At 41.3% G+C, this 27,100-nt stretch overlaps 2 protein-coding genes across 2 annotated transcripts in view; one reads left to right on the forward strand and one right to left on the reverse strand.

The window, feature by feature from the left end:
- The window catches only part of LOC101608590 (chromobox protein homolog 1-like), a 30,622-nt gene extending 12,407 nt beyond the window's left edge, over positions 1 to 18,215 (reverse strand). The window contains exons 1-3 of the mRNA XM_045155560.1: positions 18,072 to 18,215; positions 14,979 to 15,032; positions 12,060 to 12,170 (exon numbers count right to left, since the gene is read on the reverse strand). Coding sequence (XP_045011495.1) covers positions 12,060 to 12,170; positions 14,979 to 15,032; positions 18,072 to 18,215 — 309 coding nt within the window. The remainder of the gene's footprint in view (positions 1 to 12,059; positions 12,171 to 14,978; positions 15,033 to 18,071) is intronic.
- Positions 18,216 to 19,233: 1,018 nt separating this feature from the next.
- Positions 19,234 to 27,100, forward strand: part of Sh3gl2 (SH3 domain containing GRB2 like 2, endophilin A1) — a 210,004-nt gene continuing 202,137 nt past the window's right edge. Inside the window, exon 1 of the mRNA XM_045142173.1 lies at positions 19,234 to 19,309. Within this exon, the coding sequence (XP_044998108.1) occupies positions 19,265 to 19,309 (45 nt within the window). The 5' untranslated portion in view covers positions 19,234 to 19,264. The remainder of the gene's footprint in view (positions 19,310 to 27,100) is intronic.

Consider the following 27,100-nt stretch of genomic DNA (forward strand, 5'->3'; position numbering starts at 1 on the left):
TACACATCTTCTTTTTGGAATGGAATGCCTCAGGGGAAAGGATTGCATCTTTTTATTTTTGTATTTTCTTTCTGCAAGTTTTGCAGGCATTGTCAACTGCTCTCTAACTAATAAATATACATTGATATTGATAATAAGACAAAGAGCATATGTTCTCTAGTTACCTTCCAAAATACTGGTTTTCTGTTTTGGTCTCTGCTTGAAATGGATCCTTTTATTACAGAGTATTAGTGCCCAGTGGAAATATAAATATTTTTGTTGTAAAACCACGCTTAGAGGGAATCTGGTCATTGCATTTTCCTCCTTCCAAGACACTCTCCTTTGCTTTGGTATTGCTTGTGTTTGTCCTCATGCATTTTACAGCCTCATCTTTCATTCTTGAGGTTTTTAAGGATTTGGTGATGTTTTCTGTGAATATATTTATTACTCATCAGAGCCATGTCTCTGCTTCTCCCTGGGAGTGCTGGAGAAGTGGCATGCATTATAGATCATTTGTTAGGGAGTCTTCCCAAACCATTTATTGAAGCTTATTTTTAGCACTCCTCATCACATGGACTATTAATCTGCTCTTCTTTTTAGATGATGTCTTATTAAAAGAAAACACCTGCTTGAAGATGTAAAAACCTGACTAAATATAAACAAAAGGACATTTTAAATGTAACATTTGTTTTATCTATTTTCTGACTTTTCCTGGATGGAGTAGAATCGGGCAGGTGACATATTACCAAGCCTGACCTACTAGCTATATTTTTTGCTTTACAAAATAACAGGTCCAGGGCCTGTACCCATCAGGCCAATGTGGACACTTATGGGTCATGATAATGGGTAGATTAAGTTCTAATGATATAAACCTATTTTTTCAGTTTTCCATTGTATATTTTGTGTACATAAATGTTAACCTCGTAATTTTCCACACTCCCCCAACACACACACACACACACACACACACACACACACACACACACACATACACATCCCAAATAAAGCATAATAAGACAGAAGGTTAAAAAATACAAAGGAAGGACTGGGGAAATGGCTCAATGTGCTTGTGCAAACATGAAGACCTGAATTCAGATCCCCAGAATCCATGTAATATGCAGGTTGCGGCAGTGCATGCCTGTAATTTCATCTCTGGGGAGACAGAGACAAGAAAACCCTGGTGCTCACTGTCTAGCTTGTCTGGTCTGACTTTGACCTTTGCCTTACACATGCATGTGAACATATGCAAATTTACACATACACAAACATGCATACATACATGCATACCACACATAAGCAAATTAATAAAATTTAAGCATGAAAAAGTAAAATCCATACAGAATATTGAGAAATGGCTTAAGACCTATGTAATTGTAGTGCTGGAGAGAATGTGGAGGAAGTAATGATTTAAGAGATAATGTAAAAGCAATTTTCAACACGAGTGGGAAAAATTCAAGACAAAGAATAAGAAGTCATACAAGCTACAAATAGAATGAAATTTTCGATCATGGATATCACAAATGCTGAAAATAAACGAGGAAGAGAAAAATCTTAAAAGCAGCCAGGGTGACATGAAGGAGGAATGAAGACATATCATCCTTAAATTATGAAAATAGATTGTGAGCTCTGAATGAGAAGTAATGGGTTCGAAAGCAAATGGGAAAATATCTACAAAGTACTAAAGAAATACCTACCAATCTGTAATTTTATTTTCAGTCTTAAAGAATATAATGACAATGAAGACATCTTTTTAAAAACAATTTTTATTAATTAGTTTTGTATTCAGCAAATACAGTCAGTTTGGTACCATTATTAGGCTCCTCCATGACCTACCCCCTCTCCTTGGCTCCTCCTTGTTGATGTAAATGGGTCGTGCATTGTGGAGTTAGCCCACAGTTATGGGTAAGATAAATGTCTCTGCATATCATGACCCAACATGTGGCTCTGACATTATTTCTGCCCCCTCTTCCGCAAAATTTCCATGAGCCATGTTGCGTTCATTTTTGGTCTGAAGACATCTTTAGAGGAAGACAAAACCGAGTTTTTATCAGGAGCACCTCTATTCTTATAGGAATCTAAAGGATGGTTTTAAAGGTAGAATAAATATGTTTCCATATAGAAGATAGGAGGAGCAGGAAAAAATCATGAACAAAAGAAGAAACTGATGAATAGTTATAAATGAATATTGTATATATAGACAATAATAAAAGTGTCTTGTAGTCATGAACCAGCAGTCAGGCAAATAAGGTTATTCTCAAGTCCTTCTATTTATACAGGAGAAGGGTACGAGTATCAATAAACATTATATCCTAATAAAGTAAGGATGCATGCTGTAATCTCAAATACAACTATCAAATGAACAAAAAGAGGTTTTTCTCTTTTGAAACTAATGGTATGAAAAAAATAGAATAATAACAGAGCCAATGTAAACCAATTAAGAAAATAAGAAAGAAGAGCAAGTTGAGAATAAAAAGATTATTATTTTAAACAAAAATACATAAATGATAATAATAAAATGAGCAGACTAAATTCATTAATTAAAATAAAAACAGTTCAGAATAAAGAGATTATGATGAGGTTTCTAAGAGACATGCCTAAAACATAAGGTTACAAATTCAATGATTAACCAAAAGAACACTAAAAGCACAAAACATTTACAAAAGTTCGCCATATTCTGCTTCCTAAAACAAATCTCCATACATGTCAAAAGATTGAAATCAGAGTATATTCTAGATTTGCCAAGCAATCAAGCTAGAAATCAACCCTAGTGATATCTACAAGATCATCATATTCTTAAAAATTAAGTAGTATGTTTTCATATATTTCATAGGTCAAAGAAGAACTTATAATAAAAATTAGGAAAAATTTTTGAACCAAATAATTGAATTAGGACATCTTTAAATCCATATGAAACACTTCAAACTGTGTTTAATGCATCTAACCATTACATGCAGTGAAGAAAGTTTAAATATTGGTGCAATAACCATTCATTGCTTACATTCACTATGGTTTGAATATGGCCCCCAAAGCTCATAAGTTGGAAACTTATGAAACAGCATTAATAGATGGGGCCTAACAAGGGTTTCTGCCCTCATATGAATGAATAAATGTCAATATCAGAGTAGGTAATCAAGAAAAGCAGACTTGTTATAAAAGCAAGTTTGGCCCTCTCTTGCTTGCATTCTCTCACACATTCTTTTTTTTTATTTCTTTCTTTCCTGTCTCCTATCATGGGATGAAGCAGTACAAATCTCCTCATCAGATTCCAGCACTTCATTTCTTTTGTGTTTGTATGTGTGTGTGTGTGTGTGTGTGTGTGTGTGTGTGTGTATTCATGTCCATGTCATTAGGTGTTCTCCTAAGTCATTCTCCACCCCCCCTTTTTTTTTGAGGTAAGGTTTCACTCTAGCCCAGGCTGGCCTGGAATTTGCTATGTAGTCTCAGGGTGGCCTTGAACTCATGGTGATCCTCCTACCTCTGCCTCCCAAGTGCTAGGATTACAGGCATGTATCACAATGCCCAACTTCCACCTTATTATTTTTGGAAACAGTGCTTCTCCAAGTAGAGCTCACCAATTCAGCTAGATGAGCTAACTGATAAACCCTAGAGATCATGTATAGCTTATTTTGGTGGCTTCTGGGGATCTGAAGTCAGGTCCTCATGCTTCCATGGTGAGTACTTTAACCACAGAGCCATTTCCTCACCCCTCCATTCTTAAGAGTTTTAGGTTTTCATTACTTTTCTATTATATTTACCTACTAAACCACTGCCCCATCCCCCTCTATTTCTTAATGTTATAGTTTTGGGTTTTCATTCCTTTCCAATTATATACTATGTTGATGACTATTTTGATGCAATAATAATCTTTGCATGCATTTCCATGTAGATCTAACCTGCATACCATACAATTCATCCATTTAATTCAATGACTTAGCATACAGCATGCACACCCTTCACCACAATCCATTTTAAAGTAATTTCAGTGTTCCCAAAGGAAATCCTACACAGCCATCAGCCCTCCATTCTTTCATCCCTCAATCAGCACCAGCCAACCAATAATCTTTATTATATCTCTAGAGAGATAATTTCTGGGCATAAAATTAGTGAATTAAGAGAACGATTTCTATAAATTGATGCACAATACCAAACTGTTTTGCTGATTGTAAGGATTTTACTCTGTGTGAAGTAAGAAAGATGCTCATTCCATATAATCTTTACTAAAAAGTATATATGGAACTATTTACCAATTTAATGAAATTAATATTATTTTATCACATTTCTTGTGACACTTAGACATTTCATACACATGATAACTATTTTATAATTTCAATGCGATATCCACATTTTATGTCTGTTTTCCTATTGGGTGTAAATTTTTTTTTTTAAAGATTTTTATTGATTTATTTGAGAGTGACAGACAGAGAAAGAGGCAGATAGAGAGTGAGAGAGAGAATGGGCACGCCAGGGCTACCAGCCACTGCAAACGAACTCCAGACGCGTGCACCCCCTTGTGCATCTGGCTAACGTGGGACCTGGGGGACCGAGCCTCGAACCGGGATCCTTAAGCTTCACAGGCAAGCGCTTAACCGCTATGCCATCTCTCCAGCCCAAAATTTTTGTTTTTTATTGTTATTGAAGCTTTGCCATATACTTTCTTTAAGCTACTTTTCTTTTTAAAATTTCTTCTTAAATTTTATTTTTCAGTGAGACAGAGAGAGAGAGAACGAGGTAGACGGGGAGAGAGAGAGAGAGAATGGGTACACCTGGGCCTTTCAGCCACTGTGAATAAACTCCAGATTCATATGCCCGTTGTGGCGCATGTACAACATTGTGTGCTTGTGTCACTGTGCATCTGGCTACAAAGGACCTGGAGATTTGACCATGTGTTTTTCGGCAAGTATCTTAACCACTAAGCCATCTCTCCAGCCCTCTTTTCTTTATTTATCTTGTGTTTTCTTCCCACTTTACTATGAGCTTAAAAGTCTGGCAGAGTTGTCTAAATGTAAATTCATCTTTTCTTTATTCATGCTTATTCTTTTTATTCCCTTGTGCTTGAGTGTGGTGTTTGGACCGTGTGTACTCATGCTATGCTCACACCCCCTGTGGCAGAGTATATGTGCCTACAGTGGCTAGAGCCATGAATGTTCTATTCCACTGTTCTTCCTCTTGTTTTAAAAATATTTTGCTTATTTATTTATTTGAGAGCTAGAAAGAGGGAGAGAGAGATAGGTGGAGAGAGAGGGAGAGAAAGAGAATAGGTGGGTCAGGGCCTTCTGCCACTACAAACAAACTGCAGACACATGTGTCACTTTGTGCATCTGGTTTTATGTGGGTACTGGAGAACTGAACTTTGGCAGTCAGGCTTTGCAAACAAGCACCTTTAACTGCTGAGCCATCTCTCCAGCCCTTCCTCTTGTTTTTGTTTGAGCAGGAATATTTTACTAATCCCAGAGCTGCCCATTTTGGGAGGAGCTCCAGTTATTCCTTGGCCTCTGCATCCCACAGGATTAGGATTACAGGCATGTATGCCCATGCCCAGCTGTTTTTGTGGGTCCTGGAGATGTCAGGCCCCTCATGCTCTTATGCTTGTATAGGAAGTGCACTTAGCCACTGAGCCATCTTTCCAGCCCTCATTAAGCTACTTAATTATTTTTCTGATTTATTTTTTATTATATATTTATTAGAGACAGAGGGAAGTATATGGAAAGGGAGAGAGGGAGAGAGAAAATGGGCATGCCAGGGCCTCTAGCCACTGCAAATGAACTCCAGACACAGACACCACCATGCGCTTATGGCTTGCATGAGACCTGGAGAATCGAATCTGGCTTTTTATGCTTCACAGGTAAGCACCTTAACGGCTAAGCCATCTCTGCAGCTCACCAGTTAGAAATTGTTAGTAGCCAGATGTAGTACCTAGTACTATGTATAGATACAGATATAGTACATACGCCTGCCGTTCCAGCACTTGTGAGGTGGATGTAGAAGAATCAGGGGTTTAAGGTCATCATGTGTTACATAGCAAATTCAAGGCTAGGATGGGATACATGAGAACTTCTCAAAAGAAGAAGAGGGGGCTGGAGAGATGGCTTAGCAGTTAAGCACTTGCCCATGAAGCCTAAGGACCCCGGTTCGAGGTTCAATTCCCCAGGACCCACGTTAGCCAGATGCACAAGTGGGCGCACGCGTCTGGAGTTCGCTTGCAATGGCTGGAGGCCCTGGCGCACCTGTTCTCTCTCTCTCTCTATCTGCCTCTTTCTCTGTCTGTCGTCTCAAATAAATTAGTAAAAATATTTTAAAAAAAAGAAGAAGAGGAGAAGGAGGAAAGGAAGAAAGATAAGAAGATAGAAAAATATGATTTGAGTATGTTATTATCACTATAAAATATTTTGAGAAAATTAATATTTCAGAGTTCTAATTATAACCAACTAGAATCATGATTTACAAAGCATTAAAGTGATTAAAAATATAAATATATATAATAATGAAAGACGTTTGCCAAATGGAGGCTAATTTAGAAAAATATAGGTTATATAAGACATATTAATCCTTTGTGAGTAATTGAAGACAAAATAAAATGCAAGAAATTAGAAGCGGTAATTATCCTGGGATGGATACTTTGTGTTTAGTTTCTTCAGCACTCTAGTTACATCTATAGAAATAGCCAGAGGCTTTAATGTTTTCCAGTGCTACTCTCCCAGGCAAAGTCTATTTCTGAGCCCTCAAACAGCTTCGGGTTTGCAGAATTCCTACACAGGAATTACCCTGTGTGGCACACGTTCTTGGCTGACAGAGCTTCCAGAAGGCAGAGTGGGAGAGCAGAATAGAATAGCTGCAGTTCCATCTTTCCCTCTATCTAATATGTAAAGGTCAGAATCACTCGTTAAGTGGACTTAACAGTTTTTCTTCAGAAAATATGTGAACCTAAAGGGCTTATCCAAAATCATAGAGTAGTTCTGAATTTATAGTCCTTCAGAATTTAAGTTGTGTGTTTTTCAGCTTAAGGAATTTCCACTTCTACTCAGAGTTGGTTTTATATAGTTAAAGCCAGAAGGGACACAGTAATACATGGTGAGTGACAGATATTATGTTCTTTTCTTTAAACTATGTGTTTAATGTCTGGATACTGATTAAAGTAGCAGGAGGCAGTTGTTATGTTTAAATCGTCCAGGCATGGAAGAATCCCAAGGCAATGGATGTAATGCAGATGATTTGGAGCCCAGTGGATTCTCATGTTTTCTAGTCCTTCTTTTCTTTCACAACCATGGAAAAGCAGGCATGAGGACAGTGAAGGATGCATAAGGCAAAGGAGATTTATTGATAAACATGTGGAGAAGCCCCAATATGTCAGGGCAAGCATCAAAAAAGGAGAGAAAGGGTAAGGAGGAAAAGCTATGCTTTCTGGGTTAGAAACAGAAGCAAGTAGGCTCAGTAGTGTGTTAGAAACTTCTGCAAGGTAAGGGCTTCTGGGCGGCGTGGTACATTATCTCATTAAGGGGACAACTATTCCTCCCTCCTCCTTAGCATATCTTTAGGTGAGGGATTGTCTTTTAGTAAATAACTGAAATACCTCCTCCTTCCTTTAATATCAGGGACACAAGAGGCAGGGTCCCTCTTTCCATAATCTCTCACCCAGCTGTCTGCCTACCTACAACAGGGGGAACACACTGTGTGAAGGGAGTACTGTAGCCCTTCTTTCTCCTTTCTTTCTGCAGTGGCATTAAGTAAGAAAATCTGCAAGTGCTCCTATGGTGCTATCTTTGGGAAAGTAACTTAATGCTAAAGAGTGAGAAGAAATTCCTTCACTTAGGATGGAGTTACATCCCGATGAACTGTAAATTGAATGTATCATGAGTAGAAAATTAATTTAACACTGAATATCATAGCTTAGGCTAGGCTATCCTTAAATGTGCTCGGTACACTTATATTCCTTTTAGGTAGATAAACTCATTTAACACAAAGCCTATCTTATTAATAAAGTCAAATAGCTCATGCTTTTCTTAACATAGTACCAGCAACATAATACAGAATGAGTAGATGCATCTAGGAAACAGATGGACATTTTGTACACATTACAGGATGCAAAAACATTAGACCTAATAAGGTTTGTCCACCTTCTGATCACATGGCTGACAGGAAACTGTAGCTCATTACTGTTGCTGAGAGCAATCCCATTGTAGAGCCTCACACCAAAAAAAGATCAAAATTCCAAAGTGGTTTCTAATGAATATGCATTACTTTTACACAATCACAAAGTCAAAAACTTTTAAGTGATCTAACGGGAGGGGATGGAAGAGATAATGGGGTATGTTTGTTAAAAAAGAGAGAGTTTGGGCAGAAGTATCTTATGGAAGTAGATAATTAACAAGAAGCCATAGACTTTTACTAGAAAAATGTCAGTGCCAGGGGTGGGTTACTTCTAGAGACATCTTAGCCAGGGAGGCCCCTAATGCCTTCAAAACATTATAGGCTATTGCCAGGACTCTTGGTTACCCACCAGAACTAGATAGAAATATCCTATTGCTGAAGACTACACATGCCTGGGCTGCATGTCACCGGGAAATCAAGCTGGAGCTGAGTTGGGAACTTCCTTCCTGTTGACTAGCTGTCAGGGTGCTGGAAAGACCATTGCAGTCTGCTGGGGGGAGAAAAGTCATCAATGGTGTTAACCAGTAGTGGACTCTGCAAACTTTATGGCGGGCCAGTCATCCAAATATACCAACTAGTGCAATGGTGGCTTTTTTTTTTTTTTTTTTTTTTTTTTTTTAATAGGGGAAACCAACTGCTCTCTGAACTTGAGGCCTGGTCTACAGAAGGGAATTCGTACCTGGTACTGAACACCTAATGAAAAGTCTATGGATTGGGAGGTCATAAACCCTAAAGGAGGGTGGGGGAACTACTACTGTCATCTGGCTCAGTGGATATACCCACTAATCTGCCCTCTAAATACTTATGTTTATGCCCACATATTAATGCTACTCTTACATTTGGTTAGAGAAGCTTCTCTTTACTGGGGTGACTCAAAAGTCACCAAAGTGATGAGAAGTGGCAGTAGAGTGTTCAGCACGAAATGAGACATCTTTATCACACTTTCCAAGACTCAGGGTCCATTGTGGAAGAGACTGAGGAAAAAGCCAAAGGAAGGGGAGGAATGCTTACAATATTATCTTCCAGATACAAAGTGGCTATGGTACTTATGGTCTTGCAGTGGCTGTTACCTACACAAGACCTGCATAATAGGAAAAAAAAATGCTGACATCAAAATAGGAGACTAGTTGGCAATAAGAAAGGATTCAGTGGAGGGGGGATTTGGGAGGGGAAAAAGGGAAAGTGGTGGGAGGGATTATAGTCATGGTATATTGTTTATGATTCTGAAAGTTGTCAATAAAATTTAAAAAAATGTTTTAAATAAACTTCAGTTCTGATTCATAAAAACATTAAATGGAACTTACCATAAGTCAAGGACTGGCTGTACTCTCAACAGGCATCATGAATTGGGCCCCTATCGTGGCTTGAACTGTGTTCTCCAGGTAGATATGTGGAACTCCTAATTTCTTAGTATCTCAGAATGAGACCTTACTTGGAAATAGGAACATTGCAGATACAATCAGCTAAAATTGGATAAGGGCATACTGGAATAGTTGGGCCTTTCATCTAATATTACTCATGTTCTTCAAACAGTAAAATCTAGACATAGACATGTATAGAGAATAGAAGGCCAAGGGAAGATAGGCAGAATGGAGAGGGACATTGACAATTCACAGAAATGCTACAGATTGTGGGCTATGACCTGAGGGTAAAACACCATAGCTTTTTGCTCTGAGAAGGACTCAACTTGCAGACTTTGAGCTTTCAAAACCGTGAAAGGTAAGTTTCTTGTATTTTAACCACTCAGTTTGTGGCAATTGGTTACAACAGCTCTTGTAAACTAATTTAGAGTACAGATCTCTAGCCAAACTGCCTATCAACCTTGCGTCAATGTCTTCACTTGTGGAATAGATACAATAGTACCAGTCTGTTTGAAGCTCTGACCAGCTTCTGTTGGGGGAAAAGGTTTTGTGTTTGGTATCTGTGGCATTTACCACTGGGATTTCTACTCATTTCTCTCAGTATTATGGTGACTGCTGCTGCCATACATTGAGCATTATGCTATGAGACATTTGGGGAGGGCATAGAGGAAGACAAATACCAAGTCTAGGTTTTGAAGGAAAGGGCAGGGGTTTTGCATCACGTATAGATTACCATTAAATCACATTATAGTACTGATGCAGGATTTTAGGGTTCAGGGGGGTCTCTCAAACTTATGAACCCCATTTTGGGTCCTTATCTTACAAAGAATTAATAAATGGACTCAAGAAGAATAAATTATGAACTATTGAGTTATTTAGGGAGAAGTTACAAATTGTGGGGTTTATTTGAGGGAAATTGGGGTCTAGGAAAAGGCTGGAGCAGAGTCACAAGCAGGTGGAGGACAGGAAACACACACTTGCATGGAAGGCGCAGCATAACTTCTGAGGTTCATTAAGAGAAATGGAGGTCGAGGAAGAGGCTGGAGTAGAGCCCCACGCATGTGGAAGATAGAGCCTAGGAGTTTATGTAGGGAGATTTAGAAGAAACATGCACTGGTATGAAAGGCACATCATCCATGCAGAGCCTCCTCATGGAAGAGTTAGGAGAGCAAGTAGTGATGGCTTACGGAAGAATAACAGAGTGAGGTACCAGAGTGGAGACCAGGAAATTACATAGATAGCAAACTCAGAGTTTAAAGGAAATTCCCAAGTGGTAGATCTAGAGTTTAAAAGAAATGCACATGCGGTTGGCTCAAAGATTGGAGAAAAGTCATACTGTAATCAAAGTGAGAAGGTACCCCAAAAATATAAATCAGATAGATGCTAAACAGAAAACTACCCAGGCCAAAAAGCAATGGCCAAGCCTTTACAGTCAACTGAAAATATCTTCTTTTGTCAGACTCAGATATGTAAGGAGAAGACCTGATTGGTTTGCAGGTTCAAAGGGCAGACTCCAAGGGCCAGCCCACTTAGGGAGTGTGCTAGATTTTGGAGACAGCAGGGGGCGCTGCAGCTGTTGTGGATGAAACTGGATCAGACAGGAGTTCTATTCTTGCCGAGGTGAGGTGGCATCTTGCGGTTCTCTCGTTGGGCTCCTGCCCCTAACTGAAATTGCCTTAAGCTAGCTTTCTTCCGAGTCTCCTTCAGTGCTACTAGGTCTCACTCTGCCTTTCTGTAGTAACACCTGAAGGTCTGAGACTATCTTATTGGCTACTAGCTCTTTTCAAAACCATCTTTAAGAATGAAGATGTATTTGGGGGTAATTTTCTTGTATGTTCTTGGCTTACATTTGAATGTCCTATTTTGCATCTTGAAGTGCTCTGAGTAGAGTGGTGTATGATTGGTCCCATAATTAATTTCAGGATACTTCATCTTAGCTATCCCAAGAAGCCTTTTCACCATTACTCCCTGCTTTGTGTTTGTAAACCATATTTTTTTTCACATTACTTACTAGCAGCTCAATTATATACATATCAGTGGGGCCTGTTTCCAGGTGATAGTCACTAAGTGAATTTCTCATTGATTTACAGGGCATCAGGTAACATTTAGCTAGGCTACCATTGTTCCTCAGAAACACCTTAAATTTCTTTCAGGTTTTACTAAATATCCCAAAGTTCCCACTCATCTGTTCACTCGTTCAGTCATTCACTCACTCATGCAATGCTCTGTGGAACACCTGTGTGGCACACACTATATGCTGAGCATTCAGTAGTGAACAAAATCAGTGTGTGCTCCTCTGGAGTTTGTAGAGTAGTGGGGTTAGAGTGGATACACACACACACACTCACACACACACACACACACAATAATTCATGCAAAAATCACAGTCAAAGGAGATCAGTATTTACTTCTAAGGGGCAGTAATTGTGGGATCTGACCCTGTTAGAGAAGCCTTTTGAACAAAGTTGATTTGAAGAATGTGCACTTAGCCAGGCATAAAGCAGAAAATATGCCGGCAGGAAAAATGTGGCTTGTAATGGCCTGGTCACGTGAAGGGATGTACCAGCAACTTACCTTTGAGGGCATTTCCCAGGATACACAATGGGCATAGGGCACATGAGACTGGCAATCAGACAAGCTCTCACAGGACACGAGGTTGAGGTCTTCTATGCTTTGTTCCCAGTCCTAGCAGATATGAGCTATTGGGCATCACCTGTTTTTACTGACTGCTCCCCATCCACCTCAGACTTTCTTCCTCCTTAACTAGGGTTCCTACCCCCCATATCTTGCACCACTCTTGTGTCAGGGAACAGGCATCCCTCTGTTTGGCTTTTTGTCCTTCCCTCCTGCAGTCATCTGATTCATTGAGTAGGTAAGTCCCCAGTGTGATTCATATCTTCCATGGAACTGCCTCCTTCCCTGTGATCCCTAGTTTAAATAAAAATGGGAAGAAAGAAAAAAACAGGCTACACATCCTTTGTTCACCCTGACTCTTCATTAGAGGGTGTGAAGGTGGGCACTTGGGACTTTGCTCTTCCCCTCCTTCCTGTTTCCTTTCTCCTTCATAATTTTACCTCTACAGAGAAGGAGAAGTGTTCAATGTGTTCATTGGTCTTATAGTAGTAGACTGTGAAGAAATTTCCTACCTGTTCCATGCAATCTACCTTCAACACCCAGGGAATTTTAGGAATTGCTGTTGAAGTTCCCAAATTCAACTCAACTGCATTCATAAAGAATTAAAAATATTTTAAAGGGCTGGAGAAGTGGCTTAGTGGTTAAGGTGCTCATCTACAAAGCTAAAGAACCCAAGTTTGATTCCCTAGGACACATGTAAGCCAGATGTACAAGGTGGCACATGCATTTGGAGTTCTTTACAGTGGCTGACAGCCCTGGCCTGCCCATTCTCTCTCTCTTTTCTCTCTCTCTGTCTGTCTCTTGAATAAAATTTTAAAAATCAAAATAGTATTTTCAAAATATTAGATGTAAAGAATTCCCTATTTGGCAAACTTCCTTTATGATTGGTCAAAAAATGGTGTTCCTAAGATGGGGAGATTTAATGTTAAGTTTGAAATATGGTTTTAAAATGGTCATTTATATTTGATTTGTATGGCCATTTAAATTTGTATGGCCATATAAATGGTAATTTATATTTGATTTCCTTGACAAATGAGGCCAGCTTTATATGTGTGGTCTGAAGAAAATATAAGCTGAGCACACTTAATAACAGCCAATCTATATAATATTCTAAAAGGTAACAGTAAAAGTGCAAACCAATCAAAGGCAAATGGTGTCTTAAGATAGCTGTAAGAATGCATTGTAAGGAGTCCTTCCCCTCCTTTGGCTCTTAATTCTTTTGAAGGTGTAATTGAGATGTTTCAGTGCTGAACACTCCTTTGTCACTTATTCTCAGCACCGTGGTGCCTTTTGAATCATTCCAGAGGTCACCACCATCTGAAAAGAGAAGCTTCTCTCACCAAAAGTGAGAGTAGCACTCTTCCAGACACATGCCCTGGATATTCATGACCTAGCAGTGCCTGGCACTACTTATACAAGAGCCTCATAATAGGAGGAAAAGATGATGACATCAAAATAAAAGAGAGACCAGTGGAGAGAGGGAGGGGACATGATGGAAAGTAGAGTTGCAAAGGGGGAAGTGGGGCAATTATCATGGTTTATTGTCTTTAATTATGGAAGTCGTCAATTAAAAAGATAGCTGTAAATTGTTTACCATTTCATCCCTTGTTAAAGTAGGATTTTGAAAAACATAGTAAAGTGTAACCACACTATTTTTATATATGTATCCAGCAGATGCTTAAGATGAATGGAGGCAGTACTGAGCTCTTGTAGTGTTGACAGGTGTATGTTGGTTAATTGAAACAGCTCTTAGTTCTCACCTGGATCATTCTGAGTCAAGGAGAATGTATCCTTTTGCTAGGGGAAAATGCACACTGTGACTAAGGAATAGCTTTTCTCTGTACAGCTAACTAGCTACCAAAATAGCAACAGAACTGTGACCTCTTTAGCACAATGCTTTAGCAGCCTGACTAGTCAGATCTGAGGCTCAGGGCTATGCCACTTACCGTCAACATATTTAACAAAAACATCTATCCAGGAATAGAATGGAGAAGCCAGTGGTAAGGAAGCCCTAATAATTTGTCCTTAATTGAGGCCACTTTCATTCCAGGAGTGGGCTCTGCCCTGTCAATGTCTAGTTGCTTGACATTATTTACAAGCATTAAGCTAGCAATTCCCAGAGGCCAAGAAGGTCCAGACCCTTCCAGCCTGACACATAGTAAGCAAATAAGCAAAGTAAAAGATTTGATTGTAAATCAGAATGTCAATGTCTCACTGGAAAAACTGACACTTGTTAAAAGACTACATTCCTTTTACTCAGTCTGCCCACCCTTGTCTGAAAAAGAAGGTTGATGCAATGTTTGGCAGGAACTGTCAGCTTCCTAAATCTTTATGTCAGTTGCTAGCCAAACTAGAACTGATAAGAAATTTAATATTAGGGCAAGGAGGGACAGGGAATGGGTCACTCAGAGTTACTAATTATAAGCAACATACAGAGATATTGACTGATTGAGGCACAGTGAAATCTATAGGAGGGCCATCAGAAACTCTCAGAATTGAGGCACTCTGGAATACCCTGGCTTGCTGAACAAGGAAGAAGCAACTAGAACACTGAACAGATTGCTCACATGGAGACACATCTGGCTTCAGTCTTCTCCACAGGACCTAGTTTTTCAAATCCTATCACGCTCTCAAAATTTCCATTAGGCCACTACTAGTAGATGTCTGCTTTATCTGCAAAGAGATATAAAAGTAAACCTAAACCTTATACTTAAAGATGTGAGAATCTAAGACCCAGTATAGTAGAACACTGACTCTCACTGGGGATCCTGTCTGCTTCTCTGAATTCTAACTCAGAAAGTATGATTTTTTCCTTTTTCTTTCTCTTTGGATGTAGGTCAAAATACTAAGCATCCTTACTCTGACATTTTTGAACTTTTTCACCTTTTTCCTCAATAAATCTCCTTTGTTTTCCTAAAAAAAGAAGAATTAAAGATTCTTTGTGCGAATGTGTACAGTACACATTAGACTACGTTCCTAACAGTAGACAGCTTAGGCTTTGAGCCTCCAGGAATAGGTTGAAGACAGGGAGTTGGAGGAAAAGGGACAGTTTGAAAGGGAAGGGGCTGAAGCAGGGGAACTGGAGATGTCATAATTTTGCTAGGGAACTTGGGTGCATTTCATGGACATTGGGAATATAGCCAAGATGTAAGAGTCTAATATTAGTCATTTGGTTAGCTAGGTTTCCTCTTCCTCCTGCTTCTCCTCTACAACCTTCTTCTCCTTGGTTAGACTAATAGGGTTTAGTTAAGTAAGGAAGGGGAAGCCTCTGCTTTGGAGAGAGGAGGGCTGTGGGAGAGAAGGGTGTGGGGAGGCATCATGAGAAGGAAGGCTCACAAAGTATACTCCAGAGAGATAAATTATATGCATCTCCCTGTGTATCTCTTGGAAAGCAAACTTGTAAGCAAAGAAAAGATGGTCTGTTCTCTGACTTGAGGACAGTGAGCCCTGTCATCACTAGGTAGGGGTCAGTGCTCCTAGTGGTATCCAAAATGGCGCAATACAGGGTTCCCTGGTAAAGGTTGTTGAACATGAGGCTCAGCGTGGTAAGATGATAGTGACAATGACATACTGTGCATGCACTCGCTCATGACCCATGTGTATTAACAGAGCATCAAGTGTCCTGAATCCAGGCTGGAGGCTGCAGTAGTAAAAGGACAAGTAGGCTGGGGAGTTAGTTGGCTCAGTGGCTAAGACATTTGTCTATAGAGCCTAACGACTGGAGTTCAATTCCCCAGTAACCACGTAAGGCCAGATGCACAGTGGTGCATGCATCTGGAGTTTGTTTGCAGTGCTTGGAGGCCCTGGTGCAACCATTCTCTATCTCTTGGTCTCCCTTCTTTCTATTGCTCTCTGCTTGCAAATAAAGAAATAAAAATATTTTAAATGTAAAAAAATGAAAAAGGACAAGTCAAATCCTTGGATTGCCTGTGCTTTCCTATGTAAAATAAGAAGTTGGGATTGAATGCATTTGCTTTGCTGAGCTTGCACAGGAAGTCTGAGGCACTTTACCCTTATACCTGCTGGAGGAGTCTGACATCAGCCCCACAGGCAGGAAGACTGGGATGGCTGCATTGTCACTGCCTTCTCAGCTTTACAGCTCCACAAAAGGCACCAGGGATGCAGCAACTCTATGCAAACTAGTGACCTGGCATTTGCAGGAAGCTTCAACATAATGCAAAGAGAAATGGTGCATGAATATGATGGAATTATTGTTGGCCATGAATTTACTGCCCAATGAGTGAGGTGTGCTGTGTGGGGGGTTTCACTTAATTGGAGCTTCCTTGAGCAAATCTAGATTTATTTATTTACTCTCTTAAAATGACGGTTATCTGAATAGACTATGGGAGCAAAATGTTAGATTACAACAACCTTTTATCAAAGCTTTTCCTCACTGACCTTTGATTCCCCTTTCACTGCACTGTGCTACTGGCTTTCGCTACAGAGCCTCTGAGACAGATTCCTTACAATCAAAACAAGCACCTACCTGTGTGAGTTATTTTGCAGTAACCTATTGCACTTGTCCCTCTATACTCAAGTCAGAACAACTGTCCCTGAAAAGGGCATTCCAAATTGTTGGTATGGAATCCCCTTGGACTTCAAAGTCCATGAGCATCTTGGCTTCTTCCTCTCCCACCCCCAGCACCTCTTGCTATGATGCCTAGCTAATAGGAGGAGCTCAAGGCTGGTCTTCAAATGTAACATCACAAAGGTGGCTACAATAGAAATACTGGATTTGGATGAGATCTAGGGGATACCAGGAGGGTTAATAGTGAATTCAAAAACATTTGAAGCTCATAAGTAGTTCCTTTTCCCAAGGGAGTTCCTTTGAAGTGTGGTAGCATATGCCTTCAAAGTTCATGAACAAAGGACTAGTGAAAGCTCAGACTGGCTTTTGTTTAGGTTTCAGTCAAAGTATCCAGTGTTCAAGGAGACTCAGGCCCCATCTCACTGCTTTCATGGTCAGAGGCACAGCTCACACTTTCTAGGCCTTCCACTTTGTAGATCAATTGCTCTAGCTCTTGGCAGCTTTAACCAAGGTCCATTTTCTGAAAATGTTTCATTGCTATCTAGGGACTAAGTGTTAAAAACTATTTATAAAATACCTTTTCTATTATAGAAACAATGGGAAAACACTTTAAAACTTGGTAACTGAGAAAAAGTTCACTCCTAAGAAGTCTAGCCTCAGGGGATTAAAATTATTTGAGTTCACATCTGTTGTGATTTGAATAAGTTGTCCCCCATAAACTCCTGTGTTTTGAATACTGGATTCTCAGATGGTGGTGATTTGGGAGGTTGGAGCCTTGTTGGAGGAGGTGTGCTGTTGGGGGACCTGACTTAGCAATGCTGTAGCCAGCTCCCCCTTGCCAGAACTGTACTCAGTCTCCTGCTGTGGTTTTCCATGTGCTGTGGCAGGGGTGATGTCCAGCTTCTGCTCATGCCACGTTCTCCCCTGTCATCATGCAGTCTCCCCTTGAGACTGTAAGCCATAACAAACAATTTTCCTCAGGTATTTTGTGGCAGCAACGCGAAGGTAACTGCAACACCATCCATGCTGATGCATATCAAAGATAAGCTGTAGACTTTGGCCTGCCTTATCCTCTCTCTTGGATCCTGGTGGGCAGACCACGGTTATCTGGAACATTGTTACAGAGGGAAGAGAGAGCTTTGCACATTTTACACCAACCATCAAATTCTCTACCAAGAAGTTATGGGTTTTGTTCCTTCCAAATTCAGTAGCCACACTTTATCATAGTGCTCCCACCTACCACAAGGGGTGTGGAAAGTGCAACTCTATCACAGACTAGAAGGTATGTAAGCATCAGGAAGACCCCAAGATTGCAGACCACCAGTCCTTTCGCTCTCAGTAGACTGGGTGGTGAGCCCATGTACTTTCTTACTGGTGCGGTGTCTATCGCTATCTCATTGGTTGCTTTTTGCGTCTCTGTTCACCTTAGCAGGAAGGACAATGAAGGCCGCCCAGCCCATGCACAGGATCTCCACCGCGCTTTTACTTAGCCCTCTCCCATGCATCAGGGGTGTAGAGAGAAGAAGCCCCGTTTCTAGGACTCCCCATTCCAACATGCTGCTATTCATGGCAATTCTTAACCGCTAGGTGTCTTTCTCTCTGGCTTCTCGTCCTAATCTTTTTGGTCCGCATGTGTGGGCAACCTTCATGCCTTCAAGTTCCTTCCCGTGAGCTCTTCAGTACTAGGACAACCAGACAAAGTGGCCACTCCAAGAGGACTCAGGTCCTGTCTGCTCCCTTCTCCGAATCCCATCGGTTTCTCCCTAGCCTCGCTTGGTATACTTGGTTATTTATGTGGTATTTGTATAAGTATCACACCTTTTCCCACTATATAAAGATTTTAGAATGAAAACCCTAAATCTACTTACATCATTGAGTGAGTGCCAAGCACAATTGTTTTTTTTTCCTTTTTTTTTTTTTTTGAAAACAGAAGATTAAATGCTATTATTGTAGTAATACCTCACAGCTTTAAGGGCTTTTCTTCATGTTTAATCATTAAATTCCATCAGACCAATAAAAAAAAAAGATAAAGTTGGTGGTTTTCCCTAAGGTGGATACAGGCTCAAAGGATATTGAAACCAGGGCAAAGAAATGTTTTCTGTGACAACAAACCAATCCAGGCAAGGCATGAAGGGAGCGCCGACTTAGACTTATTCATTACCCCAGACAGGTCGCCTCCACCCTGGCTTTTCAGCTGCCCACGCGCGGGCTCAAAGGGCAGGCGGGCGGTCTGCGGCTACCTGGACGGCGCGGGTCACCTGCGCGGGGCCGAGCTGCAGTGGCCGGGCCGCCGCCCCCTCCCCGTCCGGGACCCCGAGGGACCCCGCCGGGGCTGCCGAGTTCCCCGGGGCCCGAAGGGTGCCCGGAGGGGGCGCTGCGGGGCTCAGATGCCCGGCGGGCGCCGGCGCCCAGGTAGCCGCACGCCCGGGGCGGGGCTTCCCGCGTCCCCTTTAAGAGGCCGCATCACCCGCCCCTGACGTCAGGGTGTCTCTCCGCACGAGCCCGCGTCCCGCTCCTCGCTCGGCTCGGCTCGGCGGCCCCGCGCCCACAGCCCCGGCGGCGGCACGACGAGCGGCGGCCCGGCGACCCCGCGCCCTCCCGCCCGCCCGCCAGCACCATGTCGGTGGCCGGGCTCAAGAAGCAGTTCCACAAAGCCACTCAGGTAAGGCGCGTGACAGGTGCGCGCGGCGGACGGGGCGGGGACCCTGGCCCGGTGCGGGGACCGCGGCCGCACCCCGCCTCGCCTGGCCTCAGCCCGGGCATCCCCGCGGCCGGCCGCCAGCCCGCCCTCGGTCCCCGCCCGCCCGGCCCTGCTCGCGGCGCTGCGGGCCCCGCGCTCCCCGCTCCCAATCCCCGCAGCGGGAGATTATGTAAAGTCGCCTCTCCCCGGGTGACCTTGCGGCCGGCCGGGTCCCGGTCCGGGATGTGCTGGCGCGAGGCGTCGTCCGACCCGCCCCGCCCCGCCCCGCCAGGCTGCGCCGGTGCCCGCGGGCTGCGCCCTCCGCTCGCCGGTGGGTGGGCTCGGCGTCCCGCCTCCCGCGGCCGCGACCCCCGGCGGCACCCAGGAGGGGGAGGATGGGTTTCCTTCCCCCCCAGCGCATGCATTAACTTTTCCCTGCACAAGTCCGCGGCGAAACTTCCTGAGCCCCTGGCTTGACCCACATGCTGCGGGTCTTGAACGTTCCTCCCCCCCCCCCACTCCACCAGGGTTTGATTGTCACAGATCAACGGAATTGTTCAAACCAAAAAAAAAACAAAACAAAAACAAAAACTGTATTATCATTATCATTATTATTATTATTATTTGCGAGCCCTTTCCATCTTCGATGTACCAGTTTTTCTTTATGGGGTTAATAAGTTTGTGAGTGTAATAGAACACTTACTTCAGACGCTAATAATTTAAATCCCTTTGGGCCCAGGTGAAGAATTTTTACAAAGGGAGGAAAAAGTGGATACTTTAGCCATGTGACCCATTTCTTACATAATGTGTGGGATTGCCATCATTCTGTTCTCCTGAAACAGGGCATCTTTAGGAATGGGCTTTATCCATGTACCTTTAATTTTTGTTGCTGCTGCTGGTTCATAATTTAGGGGGAAAAGTCTTTATTGCAGGTTAGCCCTAATTCATAGTGTATCTTCTCATATTTTCTTACTGTTAGTGAGGTTTTTGCCAGGCCACCGCAGTCACAGCGCTGTTGGCAAGCACACACACAGAAGGTGAAGGTTGTGTTTGCAGAACCCTGCTTAAATTAGGGGCAGCTGCAGCGTGGCATTCCTCTGTGCGCTCTTTTTGGTCAGCGCAGACCTGCCGTTACGGAGCTAGTTATATCTGTCAGTTTAGGAAATCAGGGGCACAGTTCTGGAAAAATTCGTGGGTGTGGGTGCACTGATTTTCTAACTAGAGTTTTCTGGTGACTCCCATACCAGGAATGTAAACACAAATGATCATTGAGTTAGTTGGGAAGGTCCAACAACTTTATATTTTAAGTTCCTTCAGTTTTACAGAACCAGCATATGTGCTGCCCATGAATTCTGTGGCAGGACTGTCACTTTCCTGAACTAGACCTTAGCACTGAATTTACCAACAACAAATGCTTTTCTGAAAGACAATTCAGAACCTTGGCTTTCGAGATGGAAAGGCTAAGATTTGAGTACTACCGATGTTGCCTCTGAGCTTGAGCATGCTTGTTCTTTCAATCTGTCCTTGCTAAAATAAGGATAATACTTATTTCTCAGGGATGACTTGAGATAAGGGAGTTTGCAGAAGAACATAGAAAGCACTTAAATGATAGCTATTGACATTAAGTACAATTTACTAGTGCTATAATATTTTATACTAATGAGACATGAGGAAACTATTATAGCTAGAATTCTTTATTTTGTATATTAACAAATCTATCGTAAGGCTGGGGCTGGGAAATGGCTCAGTGGTTAAAGGTGCTTACTTGCAAAGCCTGTTGGCCTTGGTTCAATTCCCTAGTACTCACTTAAAGCCAGATTCACTATGTAGCGCATGCATCTGGATTTCATTTGCAACAGTAAGAGGTTCTGCTGTGAGTGGGCACACACACACATTCCCCTTCCTCCTCTCTCCCATGACAGATAAATAATCAGAAAATAACAGGTCTGGTGTGGTGGCGTACCCCTTTAATCCCAGCATTTGGGAGGCAGAGGTAGGAGGATTGACAGAATTTGAGGCCACCCTGGGACTACATTGTGATTTCCAGGTCAGCCTGGGCTACAGTGAGACCCTACCTCGAAAAAAAAAAAAAAAAAAAAAAAAAGGAAAAGAAAAATTAAAATAACAGAAATAACACAGGATTTGATTTCAGCTAAATCCTGAGATTGCATGTACTACAGAAGTTTGGCAGGACATTTTCAGTGGCAGTAGGGAAGACCTTAAGTGGTTGGAGGAATTTGGCTTGTGATGATAAGATTACTGTTTATCATCCTGATTCCAAATGCAGAGTCGCCATCATTTTCCTCTTTTTACTGAAGAGCCTGTTGTGTTAAAGGTGGAGGAGCACATATTCTCTTATTCAGAATCTAGGGGAGCGTGCTTAGAGGACTTAAAGCAAGCATTGCTGCTCCTGAGCTTCTGTATGTATTCTAGAGGGTGTTAAAGAAAGCATTAATGTTTGCATGCAATAAAAATATTAAGGAAATAGCCATATCCTACATTTACAGCCATTTTAGCCACACAAGTTCATGAACCTGATCTTATCTGTAGAGGAAGTATTAGGTCTTGAATTATTTCTTTGGAGGACTGGCATGCTGAAGTATAATCTATGTGTAGATGTGGAAGAAAACATTTTTCCTTCCTATGGAAGTGGGCTTTTTACTTTGTTAATGAAAGGTGGCATTTCATTAATAATGCACTATACCTTTAGCATTGGTAGCACTGATTTGGACGTTATAATTAAAATGTCTCACCACTTTTCCCTTCTGTTGGAATTGATTATTCCTTATTTCTGACAGCTATTTTGATATCTTTACCAGTTGCACATGAAAAAATGCACTTGAGAAAATTTATTAGAGAAGGAAATCCTTTCATCACAGGAATATATTAAAATAGCAAAAATCTATCATCTTGTATTAATATACTACATTACTTAATTGCTCATAAAATATAACTTGCAACATAATTGCAATAATTTTAACTATAAAGCAGACAAATTACCATTTAGTAATCTATTTTCAGTCAGCTATATTTATATTAAGACTTATTAACAGTGATGTGTTTGAATTTGCAGCAGCTTATGCAAAAATACCTCTGGTTCCAACTAACATGCTGCTTTGTGTAAAGCTTGCATGTTTCTGTGTATATAACATACCGTATAGCATTGTATGAAAGTCTGTTATACAGTAGAATGCATTAGACCATTACATTGGCTTGCTAGGGCTTCTGTAAAAAGTACCCAAAACTAAGTGACTTAAACAATGGAAATGCAGTGGCTGGCTTAAGCTTAACTTAAAGTCTGAGACAAAGGGTTCAGGAGAGCAGTGCTCCCTCTGAGAGCAGTAGGCAAAATCTGCTTCAAGCCTCTCAACTTCTGGGGCTTTATTGGTCATCTAGCTCATTTAAGCTACTAGATACATCACCTTGATCTTGTCTTCATGTTCATGAGACATTCTCTGTGTATTTTTGTTCAAATTTCCCTATTTTGGAACATCCATCATACTAGATTGGGAGCCACCTACTCCCACATGACCTTATCTAAGTAATTTTTATCTGCAGCATTCCTATTTTACTGTAAGGTCACATTCTGAGGTGCACTTTTTTTTTTTTTTTTTGGCAGAGTTGTAACAACCTTTTTTTGTTGTTGTTTAGTAAAAGCAATTTTTAGCCCTGTATTTGAGTCAACATTTAGAAGGACAGTTTAGTCTGTAAGTATTATAGAATTTTCTTTTGCATAGAGTGAGTGAGTTGTGCCTTCTTTTTAAATAAGTTTGGTAGGACTGTTGCTAATATTTAAGTTTGTTAAATTTATAGGTTGACATGTAAATGCTAATGAAATAGTATTAGGAGGTCAGGAGTTTAGGAGCTGATAAATCTGAGAGCTCTGACATCACAGATGGGAATAGTGCTTTTATCAGAGAGATGGAAGAGAGTATCCCATCAGCAACAAGGTACCATCTTTGAGCATCATGAGCCTTCACTAGACATGAAATCTGCTAGTGAATCTTGGACTTTGCAGACTCCTGAAATAAATTTCTATCTGTAAGTTATCTAGCCTGTGGAATTTGTTACAATAATCTGAACTAAGACACGCATATACTTGGTATCTTAGCCTGTTGCTGTAACAATGACTATTACTGAGGAATTCATAGAGCAGTTGATTTTAGCTCATCATTCTGCAGACTAGAATACCCAAGAATATGTGTCTTTGTCTGGTGAGGGCATGCGGTACTTACCTCATGGTGGAAATCATACTCTCAGTGGGCATGTGTGAAAAGGCAACAATGTAAGGGCAGCCTCACTTTTTGACAATAACTCAGCAAAACTCCAGTCTTTCAAGAGGGAGCATTCAGTCATGTGAGAAAACATTAAAGCCGTTTGTGAAGACTCAGTCTCTGTGATCCAACCCCTTCCAGTAGGTCTCACCTTTCACCATTGCTGTATTAAATAATTGTATTTCTTTCATGTGAACTTCAGGGGTACATACTCAAACCACAGAATCTGTTATAGACTAGCTCTTCTGATTGTTTTTAAGTGACAGAACTCATTGTGTACTGTGACACAGTCTGGTGTATGTTTATTGTTAAACTCAGACTCATTATTTTGGTGTTCTATGCCTTTCTGTTTTAACTTCTGCATCTTTTTGTGATATTTAACATGTTGTATAGTGCTTTGCTTGGGAAAATGTTGTGTAAATCTGTTCATGGGAGGTATGAATTTTTTTCATGTATTTAATTAAATACATAATCAGTTACAGCTTTATATGAGTTATATTCTCATGTGCTTTTTTTTTTTTTTTTTTTTTTGGTTTTAGTCTAGGCTGACCTGGAATTCACTCTGTATTTTTAGGGTGGCCTGTGCGAGGCTGAGAAAATGAAAGAGAGAATTGGCACACTAAGGCCTCTAGCCACTGCATTTGAACTCCAGCCACGTGTGCCCCCTTGTGTGCATGTGTGACCTTGCATGCTTATGTCATTGTGCACCTGGCTTACATGGGCTCTGGAGAGTTGAACATTAGTCATTAAGCTTCACAAGCAAGCACCTTAATAGCTAAGCCATCTCTCCAGCCCCTTAGTTGCTTGTTTTAAGCAGTAAGATTTACTGCCTTAAAATATTTGAGGTTGAGGTCATTAGGCATCTGGGCCCTGTGTATTTTATAAAATTACTTGCCACATTTTACATGTACATTTTTCTAACAGAGAGGGCACTTAGCCCATTACCAGCTTTTTAAAGGCATTCTAATCCCTACTCTCTTCCATAAAATAAAAGTGCAGGTTGACAAAATGATCTTGATGTCAGGAGAGAATCAAGTGGCTCTTATCCAGTTTGCTACTGGAAAAAGTCTGATCAAAATGTCGCAGTGTATGAACTAATCTCAGGGGCAGTCAAGTTTAGGAAACTTTCCCCTACATGTCAGGACCAGATGATATAATGCTAGTGAGAGTGCTGTGAACTTGAACCATGGAGGTAAAAGGCCGTTAATGAACCTGGCTCCCCAGCACACCTTGCTGTGCATCCAAGAGGTTTGTCGATGGAACTAGTGACTGCAGATAATTTCCCTTGAGACTGGGATTCTCGATTGAAGTTTGACACATTTATTCTTTAGAGTGATTGTTTTAAATTGAATCATGAATTTTAGTTTCAATGTTGTTGGAAAAATTTAAAGCATGTTCAGATGAAGCAGTATTATAAGAAAATGACAAGACATAGTTGAGAAGATTGTGACTGTTTTGAAGACAGATGTCATTGTGCGAGGGAAGAGGTTTCATATTGTGGGGAAAGGGACTAAATCTTGCAGAGCAGTTTTTCTTCTGCTGAACCCTTATGCTACATATAGAGTTCAGGGCTGTAGGCAACCCAGTGCTTTCTTTGGAGCAGTAGCTTGAAGAGATGGAGAGAGATGTGAATAAAAAAGTGCCTAGGAAGGTAGAAGTTCAGAACTAATTGAGCATTTAAAGTGGGTACCTGGTGTGGCTTCCTAGGGAATTCAGCCCTTCTTAGGCCAGATAGGATCCTGGGTGGTTATGCTATCAGTGAATTTTCTTGACCTTCCTTTTTTCTTGCCTTTTCCTTCTTTGTCCTTTTAATTCTTATATCCCTTTATGAGCTCCTTACCTAGGTGTGGCCACAAACACAAGAGGGGAATACAGGAAGTGAAGTGAACAGTTTGTTGTATTCTCAGGTCCTAGAGAGATAGAGAACGAGCATACAAGGGAAGCCTCAAGGGAGTAGTGCTCAACTGGGTAGGAGGGGAGCAGAGAGAGTGAAGGGAGACAGTAGCAAGTACTTTAATTGGCCTCCTCACAGTAGAGTACGCAGGAAAGTTAGGAGGGGGTGCCGCTGGTGCATTTGTTCCCAGGTGTTGGTTGAGGAAGGTGGGTGGTCGGGTGTGGGGGGGGAACTTGTGGTAGAAGCCATGTGTATCACTCTTGTGTTTCCAGTGTGAGTGGGAAGCTCATATCTTGTGTGTGGTGAGGCAGGAAGAGATAGTCTTAAAATTTTACAGTACAGGCTTTCTCAATTTTTTTTTTTGGTTTAGATTTTATTTGTTTATTTGTGAGTGATTTATGTGGCCTTTGAGGAATAAAATAACTACTAAGAGAGCTGTAATAGCTGGACCTAATAAAATGCAGTAAATGTAAGAGCTAGTTAAACCTTTGTGCACACTGTCAGTGAAGTATTCTCATGTACAAACCCACAAGCTGACATCTCGTGCTTCAGGAAATATATTTACTATTTACCAATACTTTGCACTTAAAATTCTGAATCTGTTGTTGTAAGTGCTGTGCCTTATCCCCCCTCCCCTTCTCTGTCTGGCTGAGGGTGGTATGGGAGGATGTGGCTGAGTGTGGAGCAGCCTGGAGCACTTTGGAAGATGCTGGATTAGTAATTTTCTTGGTGGTGTCACAGAGAAACTGACAAAAACAAATTAAGACAGGAAAGGTTTGTTTTGGCCCATAGTTTGAAGTTCTCCCCTCCATGGTGGGGATGTCATGAAGACAGAAGCGTGAGGCACTGGCCACATTGCATCTTGGAGACAGAAAGCAGATAGCAGTGAGTCCTGGTTCTCAGCTGATTTCTCCCTTTCATCCAGTGTGGGAATGGTGCCCCTACATTTAGGATGGCTCTGTTAAACCAACCTGAAACTCCCTTACAGACTGACATGCCCAAAGGCTTGTCTCCTAGATGACTCTAGGTCCTGTCAAGCTGACAATTAGTACTAACCATCACAGATGCATAGGCTTCAAGAACTTAAGGCAATATTCTTAGGCTTCTTTTGAATTATAGTATGTGAAACCAAAAAAATCTGTTTCTTATAATTAAAAATGAACTTTCCCTATAGATACTAGTTGGAACAATTTAGAAATATTTGTACTTATTTATGAGAGAGATAGAAAGAAGAGAAATAAGGAGAATGAGGGTGTTAATGGGTGCTCCAGGGCCCATTGCCACTGAAAATGAATTCCACATGCCTGTGTCACTTTGTGCAACTGGCTTTATGTGCATACTAGGGAATTGAGCCCAGACTGTCAGGCTTTGCAAGCAAGTGCCTTTAATTTCTTAGCCAACTATCCAGCCCTGGAACAATTTTATAATGCTATGAAATATTTGAATACCAATGTATAATGCTTGGACATGCATAGCAGATTGTTTGCTTGTACTTTTAAGTGCACAAAAATGCACTATTCACAGTGGACACTCCTATGTGAGCAAAGAAAGACTGGAAGCCCCAACAGTTATTTTGTCGCAGTGCTGCCATCCTGCTGAATCCAT

Source organism: Jaculus jaculus, chromosome 1, assembly GCF_020740685.1.
Source record: "Jaculus jaculus isolate mJacJac1 chromosome 1, mJacJac1.mat.Y.cur, whole genome shotgun sequence".
NCBI classification, from domain to species: Eukaryota; Metazoa; Chordata; class Mammalia; order Rodentia; family Dipodidae; genus Jaculus; species Jaculus jaculus.